The sequence below is a fragment of the Salvia miltiorrhiza genome, chromosome 8 (assembly GCF_028751815.1).
Source record: "Salvia miltiorrhiza cultivar Shanhuang (shh) chromosome 8, IMPLAD_Smil_shh, whole genome shotgun sequence".
Classification (NCBI taxonomy): Eukaryota; Viridiplantae; Streptophyta; class Magnoliopsida; order Lamiales; family Lamiaceae; genus Salvia; species Salvia miltiorrhiza.
The window spans coordinates 22,899,800-22,921,566 of record NC_080394.1 but is presented as its reverse complement, the minus strand read 5'-3'; the positions used below and the strand labels follow the sequence as shown (position 1 = coordinate 22,921,566).

General features: G+C 34.6%; 2 protein-coding genes and 1 long non-coding RNA gene across 3 annotated transcripts; 2 read left to right on the top strand and 1 right to left on the bottom strand.

Moving 5' to 3' along the window:
* Positions 1 to 3,272: 3,272 nt before the first annotated feature.
* Positions 3,273 to 4,020, top strand: LOC131001932 (photosystem II 5 kDa protein, chloroplastic-like). Its single transcript, XM_057928580.1, has one exon. The coding sequence runs from the start codon at positions 3,602 to 3,604 to the stop codon at positions 3,902 to 3,904; it is 303 nt and encodes a 100-aa protein (XP_057784563.1). The 5' UTR covers positions 3,273 to 3,601; the 3' UTR covers positions 3,905 to 4,020.
* Positions 4,021 to 14,417: 10,397 nt separating this feature from the next.
* LOC131001931 (uncharacterized) lies at positions 14,418 to 14,918 on the bottom strand. The gene is made up of 2 exons (XR_009094082.1): positions 14,706 to 14,918; positions 14,418 to 14,634 (listed from the first exon to the last, which is right to left on the bottom strand). It is a non-coding gene; the product is annotated as an uncharacterized LOC131001931 (long non-coding RNA).
* Positions 14,919 to 19,469: 4,551 nt separating this feature from the next.
* LOC131001930 (dehydration-responsive element-binding protein 2D-like) lies at positions 19,470 to 20,587 on the top strand. Its single transcript, XM_057928579.1, has one exon. It carries the CDS (start codon positions 19,657 to 19,659, stop codon positions 20,212 to 20,214), a length of 558 nt encoding a protein of 185 aa, XP_057784562.1. The 5' UTR covers positions 19,470 to 19,656; the 3' UTR covers positions 20,215 to 20,587.
* The last annotated feature ends 1,180 nt before the right edge of the window (positions 20,588 to 21,767 follow it).

Sequence of the window (21,767 nt, the reverse complement as noted above, 5' to 3'; positions counted from 1 at the left end):
GTGGAACCTTCTTGTTTAGATGGCAAGGAGACGATTCACCCTTCAACGACCTTTGCATCGACATGCGAGTCTAAAGGCTATCAGGCGCTAATATCGCACTTATGCCCGATGTCACGGATATGACATGGGGCAGTGCCTAGCGAGCTACCATCCTCACTAGGTTGTTACGAGTGCTCATCTGGTAACAGGTTACAACGGGATCATACGGCTAGTTCAATTGCTACCATCGAATTGGCAAGGTTGCGCAACACAGATTTTCACTCGTTTTCTCTTTCGGTCAGGCGAATACTTTGACCCAACTGGAGACCTTTCTTGATTAGTCTCGGAGATCCAGACTTGCTTCCCTTTTAGAGCAATGCCCATCAATAACCATATATTCTTCTAGAAGCCTATATGCAGGTTGGAGTGCTCTGAATTGCTAGATCACAAGAGGCAACACTGGAGTTGGCCCCACATGCAGTTGCCCCAGGGTTGCAGTTGATTCCACTGTAGAGTCCTTATTCGACAACCCCCAAACTATGACACGTGGGACTAATAATAAATCAATAATGAAGCAAGCCCAGGCTCGTAAGGAGTTTCCTCATCGTATGGACTCAGTATATTAGTTACATACTCGTCTATCGTCACAGACACATTTGACTGACGTGGAGTCTGCAGCTGCTATGACTGATGCTAACAATGTCATAGCCGACACTAAGGATTTTATTGCAAAGAGCAAGGCTCTGGTTCAGGGCGACAGTTCATCACAACACTGCGCAATAAGGACTATCCGCCCATAGCTCCCTCCACCTCTAACCCTATATGAGCCTCGAGCTACCACGACCAGGATTTGCATGAGTATCGATGTGACTCGAAGGATCACAAATGACCTAGTTTGATCAATTCTCGTAGGACAGGCCGCACGCAAGGGAGAATCGCACATGCCCAACGAGAACTTAGAGGAGAAGGATCCCGATGAGGACCTACCTACCTCACCAGCGAGCAGCCATGCCCCGACCTAGGGATCTGACATTTGACCTCTTTAGATCAGTTTATATGTATTTAGTAGGATGATATCTATGTATTTAGGAAACGATAACTCGTTTCGATGTTTTTATAGGACTACTATGTTAGATTATTTTCTTATGATTGGTATTAGTACGAAAACACTAATCCATAGGAATTTTCGTAACTAAGTACTTTTTGTGATGACTTTGTTAGTCAGCCTCTACATCATGCATAGTAATTGGATAGATCAATAGATCTAGATTCAAATATCTGATGCAAAAGCCCTCGTCGAGATAATTTTCCGATATTTATATAGCGACATTATCGATCTTTTTGCAGCAAGTCATTTACATTATGTTTTATTCATGTACATTGTATAAGAAAGAGTATGGACGAGATTTGAGGAAATCAAGAAGCAATTATAGTAAAGGAACATCATCAGCTTCTATAATTGTCTCTTGATTTCCTCAAATCTCATTCATACTCTTTCTTATACAAATCACATTAATAAAACATAATTAAAGTGACTTGGCGCAAAAGATCGATAAGGTCGCTATATATATAAGAAAATTGCCTCAACGAGTGCTTTTACATCAGATTTTTGAATCTAGATCTACAGATCTATCCAAGTACTTCACATAATGTACATGCTGATTAGCAAAGTCATCACAAAAAGTACTTAGCCACATAACGCCTTGTGGACTAGCGTTTCTGCACTAATACTAGTCATAAGAAAATAATCTAATATAGTGGTCGTACAAAAAAATTGGAAGGAGTCATCATTTCCGGAATACATAGATATCATCCTCCTACTAAATACATATAAATTGATATAAAGAGGTCAAATGTCAGATCATTTGGTCGGGAATGGCTGCTCGCTGGTGAGGTAGGTAGGTCTCCTCGGGATCCTTTTCTTGTGAGTCATCGCTGGGAAGTGCGACTCCCCCTCACCTGCAGCATGTCCTATGAGAACTGATCTGACAAGGTCATCTGCGATCCCTCAAGTCACATTGGTACTAGTGTGAATCCTAATCGTGGTGGCTCGAGGCTTATACTGGGCTGGAAGTGGCGAGAGCTCTAGGTAGATAGTCTCTACTGCGTCATGATGTGCTAAATCATCGCCCTGAACTGGAGCCTTGCCATTGGCAATAAAATCCATAGTGTCGGTTATGGCCTTGTCAACGTCAGCCACAGTAGCTGCAAACACCGTATCAGTCAAATGTGTCTGCGATGACTGGTAAGTAGGATACTAAGAGATATTGTGTCCATAGGGAAATGACACTCTCTACGGGCCCGGGGCCTGCCTCATCATCATGGGTCCCACTATGCCCTAGAATGGGGTCATCGAGTAAGGGCCCTGCAGTGGAATCACCTGCAAATCTGGGCCAACTGCCTGTAGGGCCAGCTCCAGTGGTGCGTCTTGTGATCCGGCACTCACGGGCACTCCAACCTATATATGCTCCTATGAGAATATATGGTCCTCGAGGGGCATTGCCCCTAAGAATGAAGCAAGTCTGGATCTTCGAAACTAATCAAGAAAGGTCTCTAGTTGGGTCAAAGTATTCGCTTGAGCAAAAAAGAAAACGAGTGGAAATTTGTGTTGCGCAACCCTGCTAGTTCGATGGCAATAACTGAATTAGATGTATGATCCCATTGTAACTTGATACCAAATGAGCGCTCGCAGCAACCCAATCACCTGAAAAGTCAACAGTTTTACTGACTTACTCGTTATGTCAAAAGTTATTAACTGGTGTATTTTCCTTTTACGCTAATACATAATCACCTGGGATCTACAAAAATTGCATAATAGTGATAGTAATCATTTATTTTTCTCAATAATTTACTATAATCAACAATTGCGGCTTTTCCTTTTGATCCATCCTTTTCATTATATATATATGAACAAATTAAGAGAGCTTCAACTAGTTTAATACTTTCTCAATCCTATTCGAAATGTTTCATTTTTTGATTTAGGTCATCTAAATATCTATTTTGAGACTCCCAACACACATTAGTCAACCTCAATATATATAATTCATAAATTACATATATACCACAAAACAATCACTGATATCTATATTCTCTCTCTTACTTGGTTTGATAAAATACACCAAAAAATCTACTTTTTTTCAATTTTATTATAAATATATCTAAAAAAATGAGACATGCACTTCGAGTGGAACGAGAATATATAATTGAGATATATATATATAATAAAAATTTATATTGTAAATTTCTACACATAAATAAATCTCTACTCTCGGTTGCACGATAACTAATTTGTTTTTAGATATAATTAAGAAGCTCTTGATATATTGTTTGCTTGTATAAAGCATACAGAAATTGAGTGGAGAGAGTTATATTGGATAGTAGAGGCCCCACGACGAGAAGTGAGAATCACCAGTTGTTTTAATCGGCTTAGATAGAGCAGCACATGTGGCACAAACTAATTGGAACCACCTTCATTCGGATAGGATAACGGATCACATTTGCATCAAACATGTATCACAACGCACTATATTTTTAACTAAGCACACATACACACACACACACACACACACACACACACACTCACTCTTCTGAGAAAAAGAAAAAGAAATATAGTTAATTTGCAATGGCATCGTCTATGACCATGACCGCCTCGTTCTTGGGTGGTGCCGCCGCTGCTAAGCAGGTCCCGGCCAGCAACCGCCGCGGTTCGTTGGTGGTTAGAGCCTCAAAGATGGTGGAAGACGCGAGCAAGGAGGAGAGCAACAATACGAGAAGGGGCCTGATGTTGGCGGTGGCCGCCGCCGCAGCATCCACCGTCGCAAAAGTTGCCATGGCCGACGAGCCCAAGCGCGGAACTCCAGATGCTAAAAAGAAGTATGCACCTGTATGCGTCACAATGCCTACCGCTCGTATTTGTCGCTATTGATTAATCATCCATGTTAATAAACCATCCAATTTATGCTTTTTTTCATCAATCAATGCTTAATTTCGGAGAAATGATGTAAAATCGTATTCTTGTTGCTAAATTATCGTATTTAGTTATGATGGTTATTTATTTATTTATTAATGTTAGTGGTGACATTTAGGTGGAATTAAGCACTCCAGTAGTATTAAAGACGATCAAATGAAACTCAGTTTGGGGTATATTTTTAAAAAATTAGGCCATAGGTCCAATAGAGGTTAAAGCACATATGTCAAAAAATAAAGGGTAACTGGTGTATAAATACATGAACTCTACTCATTTTTTTCGTATTTAACATAAACTTCAAATTCTAGTTATAAATACATGAACTTTACTCATTTTTAGTATTTAACATGAATATTAAAACATAGTTATAAATACATGAATTTTAAACTTATTCAATTTTTGACTCGTTTTTCATTTTTCTCAAATTAAAGTTGACTTCGAATACCTGAATCTTGACGTGGACAATTCGTCGTTGAGATACAACGACATCATTTTTTGGTAGAGGAAAATAATTCAAAACTAAAATATGAAAGTGAACGATAAAAAAATTTGTCTACAAATTTCACAAATTCAGAAAGCGAATTGTGTCTTTAAGATTTAGGGATTTCAGAAAGCTAAATTCAGAATATAAAAAACGGGTCAAAAATTGAATGGTGAAGATTATTTTTTATAGCAAGAAATTGTCCACGTCAAGATTCAGGCATTCCAAGTCAGCTTTAATTTAGGAAAAAATGAAAAACGAGTCAAAAATTGAATAAGTTTAAAGTTCATGTATTTGTAACTATGTTTTAAAGTTCATGTTAAATACCAAAAAAACGAGTAAAGTTCATTTATTTTTACACCAATCACCCAAAAATAAATAGTTTATCATATAATATGAGAGATAATTTTTCTTTTGAAGGTATAATATTAATTTGTTAAAAAATAGAAGAGAGAATGAAGATATTTTTTTAAATAAAAAGTAAGATAATTATGTGTGAGTCATAATAACATTTTATATAAATAATATTAATTATATTTAAAAAGTGAGTTATTGAAATGGAATATTCAAATAAAAAAAATACTCTATTAAATTGGGAGTATTTTTTTTTTCTATTTGCCGATGTGTTATCAATTTCTTCCTCTTATACTCAAAGCATGACATTACTCTCATCTCTTCTACATGACGATTGAACGTCGAGCCTAGTAAGCCTTTCATGAAAGACTTTGCTAGGTTGTGCTCAAATGCAACCTTGATCACTACTTTGTCACATCTCCTCATTATCTCTTTGATGATACTTTGTCTCTATGTGTTTAGAAGCTTTGTGAGCTCGTGGTTCATTTGAACTAGAACGATCCCTCGTGCGATGCACGGCGAGTATCGAAATTAAACGACATCAATTACTCAATAAAATTTTGGATTTGAAAACGTAAATTTTCAACTTTGTAAAGTGTAATGACAATTATAGTTATTAAATAATTAATAATCATTTGATAATGAAAATTAGCATTATATTTTATTATAATTATAAAGTATGATGCATCATAATAAATAAATAATTCACAAAAATAAATAAAATAATTTGAAATTATATTTTTTAATATATATACTAATTGCATCTACAAAGTTAAATTAACATTAATACAAAAAAATTATTTTAAAAAAAGAGTTATAAAATGAACCAATATATATTCCTTCACCTCTATTACATTTAAACTATTATAATTAAAAAAATATATGTAAACACAAACACATGATATTTACTTATTTTTATCTAAAAATACAAAAAAATTTAATTAATATAATAGAAAAAAGTAAACATGTCATTAAAGAGAAAATTAACACAATAGCACTCATTAAAGTAGAGAGGAAAGAACAAAATACTAATATTTTAAAACTTTAAATATTCATAACTTATTCATTCTAAATTAATTTTTTTATCAAAAGATGAAAGATAAGAGATAAATTTTGTAGTAGAAAGAGAGAGAGAAAAAATATATAATAACAACAATTATTAAATTACAATAAAACAATTTCCATATAATATTAATAACAACAGTAATAATAGTGCAAAAAAAGGAAGAGATAAAAATATAAAAAAAAATAGAGAAAAAGAAATAGGAGAGAGAAAAATAATTACCATAAATTTTTTAATTACAATAACTTATTTGTTTCAAATTCATATTTTATGATTTTTATACTAAATTAAAGATCTTGTCATTATCTTTAATTTAAGATACATATAGAATATCTTTCAATATATCAATTTTAATTTATTTTTTTTAAGAAAATCACTAAATTATGAAAGAGAGAGTAGAAGAGAGAGAAATTGTATGAAAAAAATAGTGAAAAAAATGTGTGATAGAGAGAGGAGAGAGAAAATGTGAAAAATGCATAGTGGAAGGAAAGAGAAAAATTGGCGGGAACAAAAACTGGTGTTTCATATATATATAGATTTTTCATGACACCATAGTTATAATATACTCTTTGGTATATCCAACGCCACCTTAAGATTCATTAAGAAGTTCATGAGCCAAGCAACTTCCTTAGTGGCCTCCGAAACGGCCACACATTCAACCTCCATGGTGAAGTCTGTGATACATTTACGCTTAACACTTCACCTTGTCACAACTCCACTTCATATGGTAAACATATAGCTAGAGGTTGATTTTCTTGAATCTCGGTCAGACCACATTCTATATAACTCAACAGACATAGGTTGTCTGACTGGTAACATAAACCCCTTAGTCTTGTTAAGGTACTTAAGTATATTCTATATAACAGCTCAATGTCCTTGACTAGGGTTAGCTTGATATATTGTTTTCATGCCTACAACAAAGTAAATATAATGTCTCGTGCATAACATAGCATACATGAGTCTCCCGACTGCCGAAGCAACGGAAATTCGTCTAATCCCTTCTATCACGTTTTGTGTCAGAGACACATATCCTTGGATAGAATGATTCCATATCTGAAAAGAATAAATCCTTTCTTGGAATACTGCAAGTTAAAACATTATTTCAATGTAATATTGTTGAGACAATCATAACCTTCTTGACTTATGGTCATGAATAACCTTAATCCCAAATATCTAGCTAACTTCTCTTAAATCTTTCATTTTAAACTGTTTGGATAACCATACTCTTATATTGCTCAACATCTTCTTGTCTAAATCAATCAATAGGATGTCATCGATATATTGTGTTAAGAACATCAAGGTATTTTCGTCAACTTTCTTATACACGCAACTATCGTCTACACATTGCTCAAATTCATATGATTTGATTGCTAGATTGAAACAAAGGTTCCATGTTTGTGAGGCCTGCTTAAGTCCGTACATGGACCTCTTATGCTTCCACACCATAAATTAATATGCGGGGCTAGATTAACAAATCGAGAAATGCACAAGATACTAAATCACAATTAAGATAATCCAGGACACATTATCGGTTTAGGTTGCTGCATAATAAATAAATAACTTGTCTTGGTTATTTATTTATACTGATACGTTGCTACGTATTGAGGACCACAGTGACATGTGTTCTTCTTTAACCCAAGAAAAAGAACGAGATATCGGTAACCTTATTCTTGATAAGGCTACAATGGTATATGTCTTACTTTTACTTACTATGGGCGAGAGTTAGTCTAGACTCAATATTCTCTGTGTCTTGGGTGATAGCAGTGCGTGTATTATTCTTGGTAGCTTGTATCTCAATATTGTATTTGTATAGGGCGATGATATCCTCAGGAGGAGCTCATAAAGATTATTATGTGAAACCCTACAGGTTGATTAAGTTCAAACACAAGTAATAAGGTTGGGTTCGATGAATTAATAAGAGATTAGTTAATACTCACTCCGTCCCGTAAGAGTGTATCACATATGGGATGACGTGGATTTTAAGAAAATGTTGGTAGATAATGTGTTGAGTGGAAATGAGTGGTTGTGGTTGAATTGATTATGAGATTATATAGAAATGAGTGGTTGTGGTTAACAAGAAAAAGTGGGGTCATGATCCCAAAATGGAAGTGATACACTCTTATGCACGAATGAAAATAGAAAATGTGATAAATTTTTACGGGACAGAAGGAGTATAATCTAGTCACTAGCTTTAATTAATTAATTAATTAAATTAATTAATTAATATATGCACTCTTAAATACGATGTTAAGACGTGTCTAATACAAATCCGACTTAAATTAGAGATAAATGAGTAGGCCAACATTGATTCTTTCGTGAAATGTATTTATGTTTATTAATTAATTTGTATTAGAAATTAATTAATACATGAGCTCATCTTTATCTCTTGTATATATTGTGATAAATATAAAAATAATTAATCATACATACCATAGATCCATAAAATAAGTGTCCCTCATTGCTTGCACCCAATCGAGATTTCCATATATCATGAATTTAAATTCTAATTCTAATACTATGATATATGATAAAATTAAACATTTATTCATAACACATTAATGTCCCTTGCATCTCAAATTTATATATATTGTTAAGTCGATTCTCGCCTGGATAATTTTTTTGAGAAAGTATTTCAGTTTCAGCAAAAGATTTATCAAAGTTTTACAAGAAAATTAAAATTATTAAAATTTTAAATAAAATCGAAATTTTCATGTTTTGCATATTAATTTGAAAGTTCATATGTAAATTAGATTAAATTCTCACACGAATTTTAACGCGATAATATTGACGTAGAAATTCTAAGATAATATTATCTAAGCACTTAATACAAGTTGGATTAAATATTTAATTGTTGGGCTTTTAAAAGGAAAGGTTGGTATGATATTTTACTTTTTTTTATTGGGCCAAGAAATCTTAAATGGGCCTTAGTTTATATGCCTCTGTCGTACATTATTGTTACTAAGAATTGTGATTAGAGATTTTTTTTTATATATTAATTACAATTTAATTTATATTATATTAATTAATTATACAAATTCATAATCTTAACGGTTATTTTTTGAATTTCCAAACACAGGACAATAAATCTATTAGGATTTATTTTTCATGAATTCATTTTCTCAGGAATAACAGTCTTAATTAATACTCCCTCCGTCCACGAAAAAAGAGTCTCATTTGGGACTTGGCACGGGTTTTAAAAAAATTGCTAAAGTAGGTGTAAGTGGAGAGAGAAGTAAATTTATAGAGGTAGTGTTAATAACAATTTTAAATACTTAATCCTTTATTAACATCTAAACTTAATTGCTTTATGTTCCTGAAATTGTAGATTTAATTAAGGTGAACTAAAATTTCAGATTCAAACAAACTCAAATTTAAGAAACAAAATTAAATACACTTAAAATGAAAATTCAGTCATGCATAGTAGATCAATGCACCAAATTCAAATTTAAGAAAAACAAAAAGCTAATCAAGTGCAATTTTAATTTCCCATTCAAATTTCAGATTTCATTCCCAAAGATTAGAGGCAAATTTAACATAAATTAAGCAGCCAGCCACCACCAAACAGAAATTCACCACCACCACCAACAGAAAATCAAACAAATTCAACAACAAATTCAAACAAATTCGATTCCAACAAGAAATGAATATCAGCAATAAATTCAAACAAATTCAACAAATTAATTCCACCAACAAATTTAGGAAATTACAGCAACAAATTCAAACAAATTCAACAAATCGATTCCACCAACAAATTCAGAAAATTCCAACAACAAATTCGAACAAATTCAAAAAGTCGATTCCAGCAACAAATTTAAGAAATACTTAACCAAATCAAGAAGCGCTAGCTTCTCCTTGAAGCTACTCACGCAGGCAGAGCATAAGAGGAGTCGGAGTCGCGGAAACGGCGAGAGGTAGGGCGAGAGCGAGTTCCCGTGGTGCTTTGAGAGAATCTAGACTGGCCGGAGCACTAGCAGTGGACGGGGAACTTGTCGGTGGTGGAGATTGAGGAGATGAAAGAGGGGCGCGCGTCGACTGGGAGCGTCTTGGCGATTTCGAGCTCAGAGGAAGGCGATGAATTTTGGGAGGTGGAGCCTCAGGGTTTCGAGCTCAGGGGGAGCGAGGCGGCCACGACGACCTAGCTGCTGCCGGAGAGGTGAAGGGAAAGATGGGCGTAGGTTGGGTCCTAGCCTCGCCGGAGGAGGAACCACGGTGGCGGGTTCGGTGAGAGAGAAAAGGTGTGCGTAAGAAGAGTGAGAGAGAAGAGACGTGCGTGAGAAAGGGTGAGAGATTTTTATTGCTAATTGTATTTAATTAAATTTAAGTGGAGAGAGTTTTTAATTTTTGAGGTGGGTCCTCAATGGCAAATGAAGTAAATGCATAAAGTTATAAAGGGTGTAATTGTATAAAAAGTGAAACATGACTCTTTTTTGTGGACCAAAAAAAGAGGGGAAACATGACTCTTTTTCATGAATAGATGGAATATTATTTTTCAATCAAATAAATAACTCTAAATAAGGGTAAATATCACTTTAAACCTCAAATTATTTTCGCACTATCAATAATTATGTCCTGAACTATTGAAAATGATTTTTTAAACCTTGAAATATCAATTTTATATTAATTGTACCATTCGTCTATTTTCCACCCTTTGAATTTTTAATTAATAAGATATATGGCGTCCCTATCGCGTTTAGCCCCCTATTGTCATGTGAGAGAGCTGCCCACTACCTCAACGTGACTTTATCGCACCAATCCCCCCCGCCTTTTAATGGACGTTAACGCCGTTAGAAAAAATATTTTTATGATCCGTCTCTCCCTCTCTCAAGCTCTGCCGCCGCAGCTCCTCCTCAGGCGAAGGGCCGTTGGCCGGCCTCCATCTCCGTCGCCTCTTCCACTACCACGTCACCAGCACCACCACGTCTTCCTCCGTCTCCACAAGTTCAGGAACCAAAAGGTTCAACACCCAACAGTTCCCACCACCATCCCTCTCTCCCCCGCCTTTGCCCCAAATTCCAGCGGTAGGAGCTTCGTCGATGAAGTCGGCAGAATCCACAGAAACCTAGATCTGCAGAGAGATAGCCCATTCCGTATCTTGGCAGCCCATTTTCCCCACTTACGACGCTGACGAGAATGGAGAGGGCGAACATCATCGTGAGCGTTGAGAGTGCTGAGATTGGCGTCAGAGCCGGAATTTATAATTCACTTTGATGACACCAATGACGTCGCCGCCGCTTCCGCAGACTGAATTTAGAGAGAGAAAATTGAGGAGCGGCGGGAGAAGGAGGAGCAGTAGAGGGCGGAAGTGCTGCTCCATTTTCTGTTTTTCACCTTCTCCGACGGGCAGCCGATGCCGATTGGCTTCGCCGGAGGGAGCAGCAGCGGCGGATTCTGCCTATTGGCTTCGCCGGAGGTGTCGATGGGTGTGAGGCAGTGAGGCGCTAGATCTGAAAATCAAGGGGAGAGAGAGAGAGAGAGAAAGATGAGTGGAACCCAGCTGAATTTTTTTTTCTTAAAAAAGATTTTTTCTAACGGTTTTAGTGTCCGTTAAGTGGCAGGGGGGAATTTGGTGCGATTTTGCCACGTTGAGGTAGTGGGCAACTCTCCCCCCTGACGGTAGGGGGCTAAACGCGATAGGGACGCCATCGATAGGGGTGAATCTGGTACTTAACCCATTCTAAATATATCATGGCATCCGGTGAGCCACGTCAAATTTTTGGAGCAAATGAAAATGGACAAATGATACAATTGATACAAAATTAATAGTTCAATATTAAAAAAATTATTTTCGATAGTTCGGGATATAATTGATAGTGCGAAAATAATTTTGGGTTAAAGTGATATTTATTTACCCAATAAATAAACCCTATATAGATTTCCAAATTTGTGACAAATTTAATTATTCACTAATTTCAATCAAAAGGAATGTGTGCTGCATTATATTCATTTTCTCACTTTAAAAGACAAAATTACAGATGATGTTGGATGAATTGTCGGAAAATCACATGAAAATTAATTTAAAATTTTATTTGTTCAGTTTTTGAATTTCATTTTCTTTTTTGTTCAAAATTTTACTATAACATTTTTCTGAAAATAACATAAATTAATTTAAGTAGCGTTATATATATTTCATCACCCGTAAAAATCTATCACGAACGGTTTTATATGTTTCAATTCTTTTTAATTGAGACAAGAAAGGTCAAACTTTAAATGGATCTTCTAGATAAATTCTTAATTAAATTTTAAATTGTTATCAATAAAATTCTATTAAAATATCAATAATATTCCTATGTGGAGATTAATGAATCCTAATTGGAACTGGTAAGTCGATTAAAGTGAAATCACGTACAATCATATTCAGATATATACAAAGTTTTACCCGAAAGTTTGCAGTATATTGAAGAAAATATCTAAAACCTTTTCATGGAGTCCTATACTCCAGACCTATATTCCAGAAGAAGAAAAATAGAAAGAAACTATTATTCGCCAAAATGTTATATTAATTGTTAAAAAGTTCACCAATTTGGATTTGATCTCGGTTTTAATTAGACTATTTATAATTCATTTGCAATAATAATTTTTTATTTATTTACTATTGAAAAGACACCTTCCGACAATTAAAAGCAATGACGCGGTGGTATATATATATTTTCCTACAAATTAAAAATGTGAGATTACAACAACACTTTGTAAAAAGGGCATTTTTCATGCGTTGACTGCCTTTGATTGTGTTTTTGCACCTTGTTATTTTCTTTCTCTTGTTAGGATAGACCAGCTTGGCTTCTTGATGATGATAGTTAGTTCGTTTTGATTTGTTGGCTTCTTGATGTTTCCCCTTTTTTTTTTTTGGGTGTAGTCACTTTTGGGCTATATCTATGTATAATTTTCATTCGTTTAAAATTTATTTTTCCTTGTTGATTCTGTTGGGTGTTGTCACTTTTGGACAGCACCATGTATGGGATAATGGTTGATATTTTATTTACTGTTAGGAGGTTTGCCTAACCCGCCACCCTGAGGGTGTTTCTTGAAAAAAACAACACTTTGTAAAACACTTTTTTAAAACAATATAAGTTCAAATTAGTGTGCATTTTTTGCAATTAATCTTAAAATATTTGCAGGTTATGTACACACATACTCCCTTCATCCTTAAAAATTGTAACTTTATTATTATAGTGAGACGTCCCTAAAAATTATGGTTTTTTCTTATTTAAAAATAACCGCACAAACTTTTCTTCTCATTATTTATAAAAAGGTGTGAGACTTAATCTTCACTTAAATACAATTATTGCATTTTTTTAAAAAAATTTGTGTTATTTTTTTGGTTCACAATTTGTAGGAATGAAGGGAGTACGGAAACTGTGTTTGACTGGAGTTGGAGTTATTTTGACCAAATTGTGATATATTTTTTTTTTTTTTTGAGACCATCAATTTGTGATGCTTAAGAGTAAAGAATTAGACATTGTCTTGAAAGCGTTACGGTGGATATAGTAGGGTATTCAGTGAAAGTGCCACGTTGCTCTTATTTAAGACTTGGCAAATTATAAAGACACACACGAGCCCATGTGAAAAGTTAAGCATTATCCATATTAATTTTCCATTGCATTATAATTTCGTATCTTATCTTGTCAATATATTTATTATAAATTTTAATAAAAGAGATCTAGATGTAAACCCAACCCCCCAATATATTGGATGATGTAACTATGCACGATATGTCTAAATACAAATACGACAAGATAGGTTTATGTACTGAATATTGCATGGATACAAAAAATGTAACTATGCACGACATGTCTAATTAAATACAAATACGACACGATAAGTTTATGTACTACGTAGTGGATACAAAAATTCAATTGAAAGATTATAACTCGAAATTCATATATAAATACACGGAAATAAATTCATCGGCTACAGAAACACAATTAAAAATATTTTAGCCCACCCCGGCAAACCCCTAGCTCCACCAGGAAATTCATATATGAAAATTTTATTTTTATATGGCATAATAAAAAAAAATTAGGACACTAATATTAAAATATTTCTTTTTCTTCTTAATTACGATTTTATTATTATATTTAAGGCATCATTCTGAATTAATTGAATAAATTATAATATTTGATTAATAATATCAATAAATATTTAAACATATTAGTACATCCACATTAATATATTATTATCAGCTACCTCACTAGTAACAAATCCTTGTCTAACCACTTAAATTTTTGTCACATTTGACAAGTTCGCACTAGAACCGGCAAAATGAGCTAGGTAGGTTGTGCTGGCCCGATCTAATATTCTACCGAGTCTTGGGTAGGGATGGCAATTGAGTACGACGGGTACGGATAGTGACTATCCATACCCATACCCACGAACTAAATGGATAGTGGTTGCTACCCACGAAACTATCCATGGATATCAAATGGTATCCAAACCTGCTACCCGCGGATACCCGCTACCCGTCGGGTATCCGCGAAACCCGCTATCCGACGGATACCCGCTATCCGCCGGATACCCACTATCCGCTGGATACCCACGAAATAGAATTTAAATATAAATTTACAACAAATTTAATAGGAAAAAAATCAACACAAATAGCATAGTTCAAATCCACAAAGAACAATGTTTAAATTCAAATTCACAAAGAACAATGTTTAAATTCATCAACTAAAATATAAAATCCAACAAAGAACAATGTCTATAATTGCTCGACAGTAGAAATAGAATCCTCTTAATTGAACTCTTCATCTTCATCTTCAAGACAAGTCCAAAAGCTTCCATTCTTTCCTTGACCTATGAAATAAACAATTATTTACATTAGATATATGAAATAAAAGATTAATTATAATTATTAATTTACATACCTTCAAGTTGATTTCGTAGCCAATTTTGAGTGCACATTAATGCTTCTAATAGCTTTGGTTTGAGACGACTGCGGTGCTCAATATTAGACTTTGGGCCTTATTGTTTGGGCCTATTTTAAAATATAAAATACTAGCCCATAATCTCAAAATATGTATTTAAAGCCCATATTTTATAGAATTTTTTGTGGATATTTGACGGGTAATTGACGGGTAATTGACGGATAATTGACGGGTAATTGGCGGGTATTTTTCGCAGGTAAACGGATTTCACGGGTATGGATAGTAAGTATCCAAACCCATACTCACGAACTAAATGGATAGTGAATTGTACCCACGAAACTATCCGTAGATATCAAATGATATCCAAACCCACCCTAATGGGTTCGGGTTTTCGCGGATATCCACTACCCGCGAGTAGATTGCCATCCCTAGTCTTGGGTATTATTCTAGTCGGATTGTTTGGGTGATTCTATTCATGGCCCCTTATTTAATAAAATATTAAAAATGCTATTTTATCTTTATATAAATATTTAGTTTTTTATTAAATAAAGGACTATATATGGAGATTAAAATATGGGCCAGAAATAGAATCACCCAGATTGTTTTCATAGTACATCAGATCGTAAACTTTAGAACCTAACCCAACTCCACGTAGTCATCGGCCGACAGGCGGATGAAGCTCATTATAAAAAATATTCCCTTCGTTCTGAAAGAGTATGCTTAGTTTGTTTCATCCCACTAAAAGTGACATTTATTTCATTTTGGGTCGTATCACTATAAGTGACATGTTTCCATAAATGAAAAAATTTAGCCCTTGAGAAAGCGTAGGCTCTATCACTTTTAATTAATTTACACCTTCTCTTAAATTCCTGTGCCGAAAAGTTTTGAGCGACTTATAGTGGGACGGAAGGAGTATTTTATTCTGCAATGGGAACATGACAAGTAGTTAAGAGTATTTGGGGGCAAACTAATTCGAAAAACTTTTGAGCGCGATGGTGAGCGAGAGAAAAAAACCCTTCCCAACACCCAAATTAACCACAACCAAAAACTCAAACTACGAGTACAACTGTGAGGAAAAATTCAAAAATCTTTTAAGTAGAAAAGCGGCTAGAGCGATTAACAATTACATTCAATCACAAACTACACGAAAGTTGTCCCTTTTTCATGGAGATTCACCCATAACAGAGATTTATAGAAGAATAAAACGATCATATATCTCCTTTCTACTTAATCCAGAAACAAGATCCAACGTTATTCCAGTTTTTATTTCCGTTTGTCACTTACGTTTATAGTAGTACGGACCACACAACTCCATTAAATTTAAAGTAGACTTTTTACTTTATTAATAATTTAATTCATATTTTATAAAAATTTGTATCGTTCACAATATAATATTTTTTTATAGAGAAGGGAATAGTATTTTTTTTAATGTTGTTCAGTTACTCTTTTATATACTCTGTATTTATAGATGATAAAAATCGATATAGTTCAGATTAGCTGAAATATTTGTTTCATAATATTCATATATAGTTTAATTCCCAGAGCAAGAAAACTAATTGGACCAAAATGATAAATGATGTCACTTTCATTTTGTACGAAAAACAAATCATGTATAACAACAATAAAATAATAAACATATCATAAACCAGTGATATTACAACTGTCATGGCTTTGGGTATAGTCACACTTGGCATAGCTACAAGAAGCCCAAATATCCATCACATGCATGGCTAATTTATCTCTATCCACCCATATCAATAAATGTTGGAAATATTTCTTTATGCAACCATTTTTATTAGTATTATTTTATAATAATAATAATAATAATAATAATAATAATAATAATAATAATAATAATAATAATAATAAAATAGTGGGAATTATCACATATAACCATTTTTGTTAAAAACATAAGTTTTATAGCCATAGTTTATAATAGATAAGTTATATAGCCATTTTAGGCTTAAAAGACTATAACACCATTTGACTTTTTTGAAACTTCGAGTACTCGATGGCACCATCGTGTACACCATCCAGTAATGAAAAAAATAAAGATTTTCTACAACACTATCGAGTAATCGAAGTACTCGATGGTGTACACGATGGCACCACGAGTACTTGATGGTGTATACGATGGCGCCATCGAGTACAAAAAAGTCAAAGGGTGTTATAGTCTTTTAAACTTAAAATGACTACATAACTTATCTATTATAAACTAGGGCTATAAAACTTATATTTTTATGAAAGAGAGCTATAATAAAATTTCCCTCTATAGCTGTACAAAAATAACTGTAGTTACTGACGAATTTTTTAGATGCAGTACCCAAATACATTGCAAAATATATAGGATTAACTGTCAGAATTTACACAATCTTCACCCGAATTTGTTTTGACGTACATCTCCAAAATCAGTGTCTATGTCGAAAAATTAAAGAAAATAACAATCAAATTCTTAAACTACTATCTTAATGAAAAATTGCCAAAGGTGTGGACAAATTTACAACTATTTCCTAGCTCTATATGTCGTTTTAATCAATAATAATTCTTATTCAGAAGCTAAATCGTTCATTTGTCAAAATATATTTTCACAAAGGAAAAATTTGGAAAGACGCATCAAACTTTGTTGGTCCTAAAAATCTGGGATATTGAATCGTAGTTTAAAATGATGTCATAAGTGCACATTTTAAAATTGAGCCCTAATTTACAACTTTATTCCGATTTCATAATAATTAACCATTCATTAAATTATTGCAAGCACTCAATTACGTTAGATGAAAGTTCTACATAAGAGAATTGCTGAATAATTACATTATAAAAATTAGTAATGCTAAACAGTAACGTGGCCACCCACAATTTACTTAAATAGAAAATAATTTAATTTATTTTTTTAAATAAGATTTAGTTATTTTATCATATTCTCTACATTGTAGTTATTTTTTTTATTTTTATTGAAAAATACATTAAAAATAAAAAATACAAAAAAATAAAAAAATAAGTAAAATCTAAAGAATATAATAAATAACTAAATTCTATTTTTATTTTAAAAAATAAATTAAGATTTTTTTTATTATATTAATTTGTGGTGGCCACAATATGGTAGAATAGATTTGTCTTATAAAAATACAATTTATGGTGTTAGACATATCTCGATTCTCGACAAAAGCTATTTCGTCATGAAGTCTTCCCCCATATCTCTAACTAACTTAGCCTTTAAGTTGAAACAAACTCCAAGAGATGAGCGAAGGGCGGCTCACGAGTCATGCCCCCTTTTCTTACACGTCCCCTCCCACCTCGATCGCATACCGGATTTTTTTATTTTTCAAATCGCACATTAAGCAAGTTATTTAGATCTAAATTTAAATACTCCTATTTATTATAATTCATTTAATGAAATTTGTTAATTAAATAAGTTGAAATGGACTTATACTAGTTTTACTAATACATTAAAGTTGTTAAAATATACTCTCTCCCATTTATCTTAGCACACTTAACTTTTTAATTTATGTTATTTATCGTGATGATGGGTTCCAAATTACGATCAAATTGAGGTCCAGATTTCAAGAACATGGTTAAGAGCATCCGCATCGCCTACACGATAGCGGCCTACTCGTGTAAGGCTCGCATCTTGTAAGGCGATGCAGCCCTCTCTTACACGAGGGCTACACGTTCTAACGTGTAGCCCGATCGACCGTTCAAAATAGGCGCGTGTTTTACACGCGCCATTTAAAAATAATCGAAAATTCGAATTTTAAATTTGACTGTCTCGCGATTTCCGTTTATTTTGACCTTTTTTTTTCTTTTTTCTTTTTTCTTTTTTTATCTTCTTTTTCTTCTCTTTTTCTTCTTCTTCACTTTCTTCCTTCACCTTCTTCATCTTCCTCACTTTTTCCTTTCTTCCTCTCTCTACACCCTCCATGGATCCACACAACCCAAATTACTATGACCTAAATTGGTGCCCCAATCTATCCGACGGCTATCATCCCGATTTGTCGGGATGTAACTTAGGGGATGCTCCTCCATCCGACGAGGAGATGCCTTCGGCAGCCCAAAGTGCCGCCAAACCAAAGAAAGGCAGCCGGAGGAAGGAAATTGCCCACAAGATCCGGCATGACAGGCAGGCGCCGGCGGCGGAGGAGGATGACGGAGGAAAGATTGTCCGTCAAACCTACACCCTGGAGTTGACGGACCTCATCGTATATTTAAGGTTTTTTAATTTTTTTTATGTAATTTTTAGGTTTTTTATTTTAATGAAATTTTAATTATTAGTAAAATGTGTTATTTAAATTTGAGCAATTAAATTTAAGTATAAAGTATAAAAATCAAAACTAAAAAAATCATGTAAGTGAAAAGCATAAAAATCAAAACTAAAAAAATCATGTAGGCTATCATGTAATCCCAATGCAGCATCTTTACACAATGTGGTTCCCCTCATCAAGTAAGTTATCATGTAAGCTATCATGTAACACCAATATGGATGCTCTAAAAGGTAATTATATCATGATGAGATATATATTTACAGGGGAGATGAGGTATTTTCTCATCGCTGATTGTGACATACTCTTGGCGGATAGAGGAAATATGATCGATAGTTTTAAATTAATCCTTTACACATCACGACTTAGTCATAGACATTAGACAATGAAACAGTAAACACATCAATATGAATCCTCTATTTCACAATGTATTTTAAACTTTAATAAATAACAAGTAATCACATCAAACATTATTATATAAGTACAATATGGCATCAATAAATATACGGAACACAGAAAAGACGTCAACGAAGGCCAACCCCACCCCCCATCCAACCCCCCCACCCTAAAGGTCATCACCGCCACCCCAACCCTTTAAATTCCGCCACCACACTCTTCAGCCACTCTACAACTTCGACGACGAACCCCTCACTTTTCCGGCGACAACCGACAGTCTCAGCGCCGCCGCAAAACGACGGATGCCCCCCCAACCCCCCACCCACACAGCGCCGGAGAAGAGATCCGCCGCCGTCCGCCGCTCCAGGAAGGGCTGCATGCGCGGAAAAGGCGGGCCGGAAAACGCCCTCTGCACCTACCGCGGCGTCCGGCAGCGGACATGGGGAAAATGGGTGGCGGAAATCCGCGAGCCCAACCGCGGCGCCAGGGTTTGGCTCGGCACCTTCAACACCTCCCTCGAGGCGGCGCAGGCCTACGACGACGCTGCCCGCCGCCTCTACGGCGCCGGCGCCAAGCTCAACCTCCAGGAACCCGATTCCGGAGGCGGCCGGAACATGCAAACCCCGGCGGCGCAGCCGGCGGTTTCTCCCTCCTGCACCGACTCCGTCGTGCCGGATTATTACGACAACTATTACAGAAGCGAGAGCTCTGTGCTCGACGAAGCGCGGAGCATGTGGGATATTCCGGCGGCGCCGACGCTGCTAGATGAGAAGCAGAGCCTGAACTGGCCGGAGTTTCCGCCGGAAAGTTTCAGCAAATGTGATTTTATGGACGATACACGAGTTCCATGGACCTTATAGCTCGAATCTTACTTGGGTTTGTGTGGAATTCTTGATGTCCTTTTCTTTTTGGTTAATTTGTTTTTTGTCATGTTAGTTTTTGCTTGAGCTGTGTTGGAATGTTCAAGTTTCTTCCGACTAATATTATTAGAATATAATTAGGATTTATTAGAATAATTAGGATTTACATATGTACTTTTTGTGCTCCCTTTTAGCCCTAAGGTAGGGTTTTTTTAGAATAATTAGGATTTACATATGTACTGTTTGTGCTCCCTTTTTAGCCCTATAATATAAGGTAGGGTTTTGGGAAATTATATGTTTGGTGTAAGTTTTTTTGTATTGGTATATGTATATTATTTTGTGGTATTATATAAAATTATCCAAGCTTGTAGAATTGTCTATTGAAAATATTTCATTGTAAATAATCTACAATACATAATCAATATTGCAATTTAAATAGAATATTTTTGGTATATGTGTTGTTTTTTTTTTAATTTTTTTGACTTATTGGGGAGGGGGAGCGGTGAAATTTGAACCCTGGACCTCACTGTTCGTAGATAGGAATTTGCACCGCTTATAGTTAGGGCTGTAAACAAACCAAGCCGCTCGCGAACTATTCGGAGCTCGACTCGAAAAAAGCTCGTTCAAGTTCGTTTAGAGAAGCTCGTAAAATAAACAAACCAAACTTGAGCTTAGTAGTATTCGGCTCGTTAGCTCGTGAACATGTTCGTCAAGTGATTCAGTTTGAAAAATATAAATTATTAGTAGACACAACTTATATTTATCCATTAAAATTAATAATAATTGTATTAAATCACTAATTAATTTTGTTTGTTATAAGAAAATAATTAATATATTTATTATTTTGAATAAAATAATTTATTTTTAAAATAAAATAATCAATATTTTTAATATAAATATAAATTTAGAAAGTGTGTATAGGCTCGATTAAGCTCGCGAGCCGCTCGCGAGCCTCAAAGTATTCGGTAAGTAAAGTTCGGGATTCGATTCGATACTAAACAAACCAAACTTGAGCACACCACTATTCGGTTCGGCTCGGTTCGATTACACCCCTACTTATAGTGTCTCCTCGAAGACGGTATATGAGTTGTTAAAGGCTGACAAATGAGGTGTGTGTCATATATATCTTTGACTGGATCTAAATTTTAAGAAGAATTTGATTGAAATTAAAGTTCGGTAGAGAATATTGCATCAGTTGAGTTTTGAACGATGATTATTAATGGTATTCCTCATGCTCGATCACTCCTTTTTACCTGCGGCGCATCTCTCCTCCCTTATTTTTTAAAGATTTTCTCTCCTTTACCTTTTTCTTCCTTCCTTTTATTTTTTTATTTATTTTTTATCTTCACATCTCTCCTAAGATTTTCTCTCTTCCTCCTTCTTCTTTACCGTCTCTCCTCCCTTACTAAAACGATTATACCATTGAAAATAATTGATTGTACCATCATTATAAACGGTTATACCATCGAAAAAATATATAGATTATACCATCGGCATAACTGATTATATCGTCGGTGGTACAATCAAAAATACCGATGGAGTAATTAAAAGTG

Coding starts and splice junctions, on each gene's coding strand:
- LOC131001932 (XM_057928580.1), top strand. CDS start 3,602: ATGGCATCGTCTATGACCATGACCGCCTCGTTCTTGGGTGGTGCCGCC.
- LOC131001930 (XM_057928579.1), top strand. CDS start 19,657: ATGCCCCCCCAACCCCCCACCCACACAGCGCCGGAGAAGAGATCCGCC.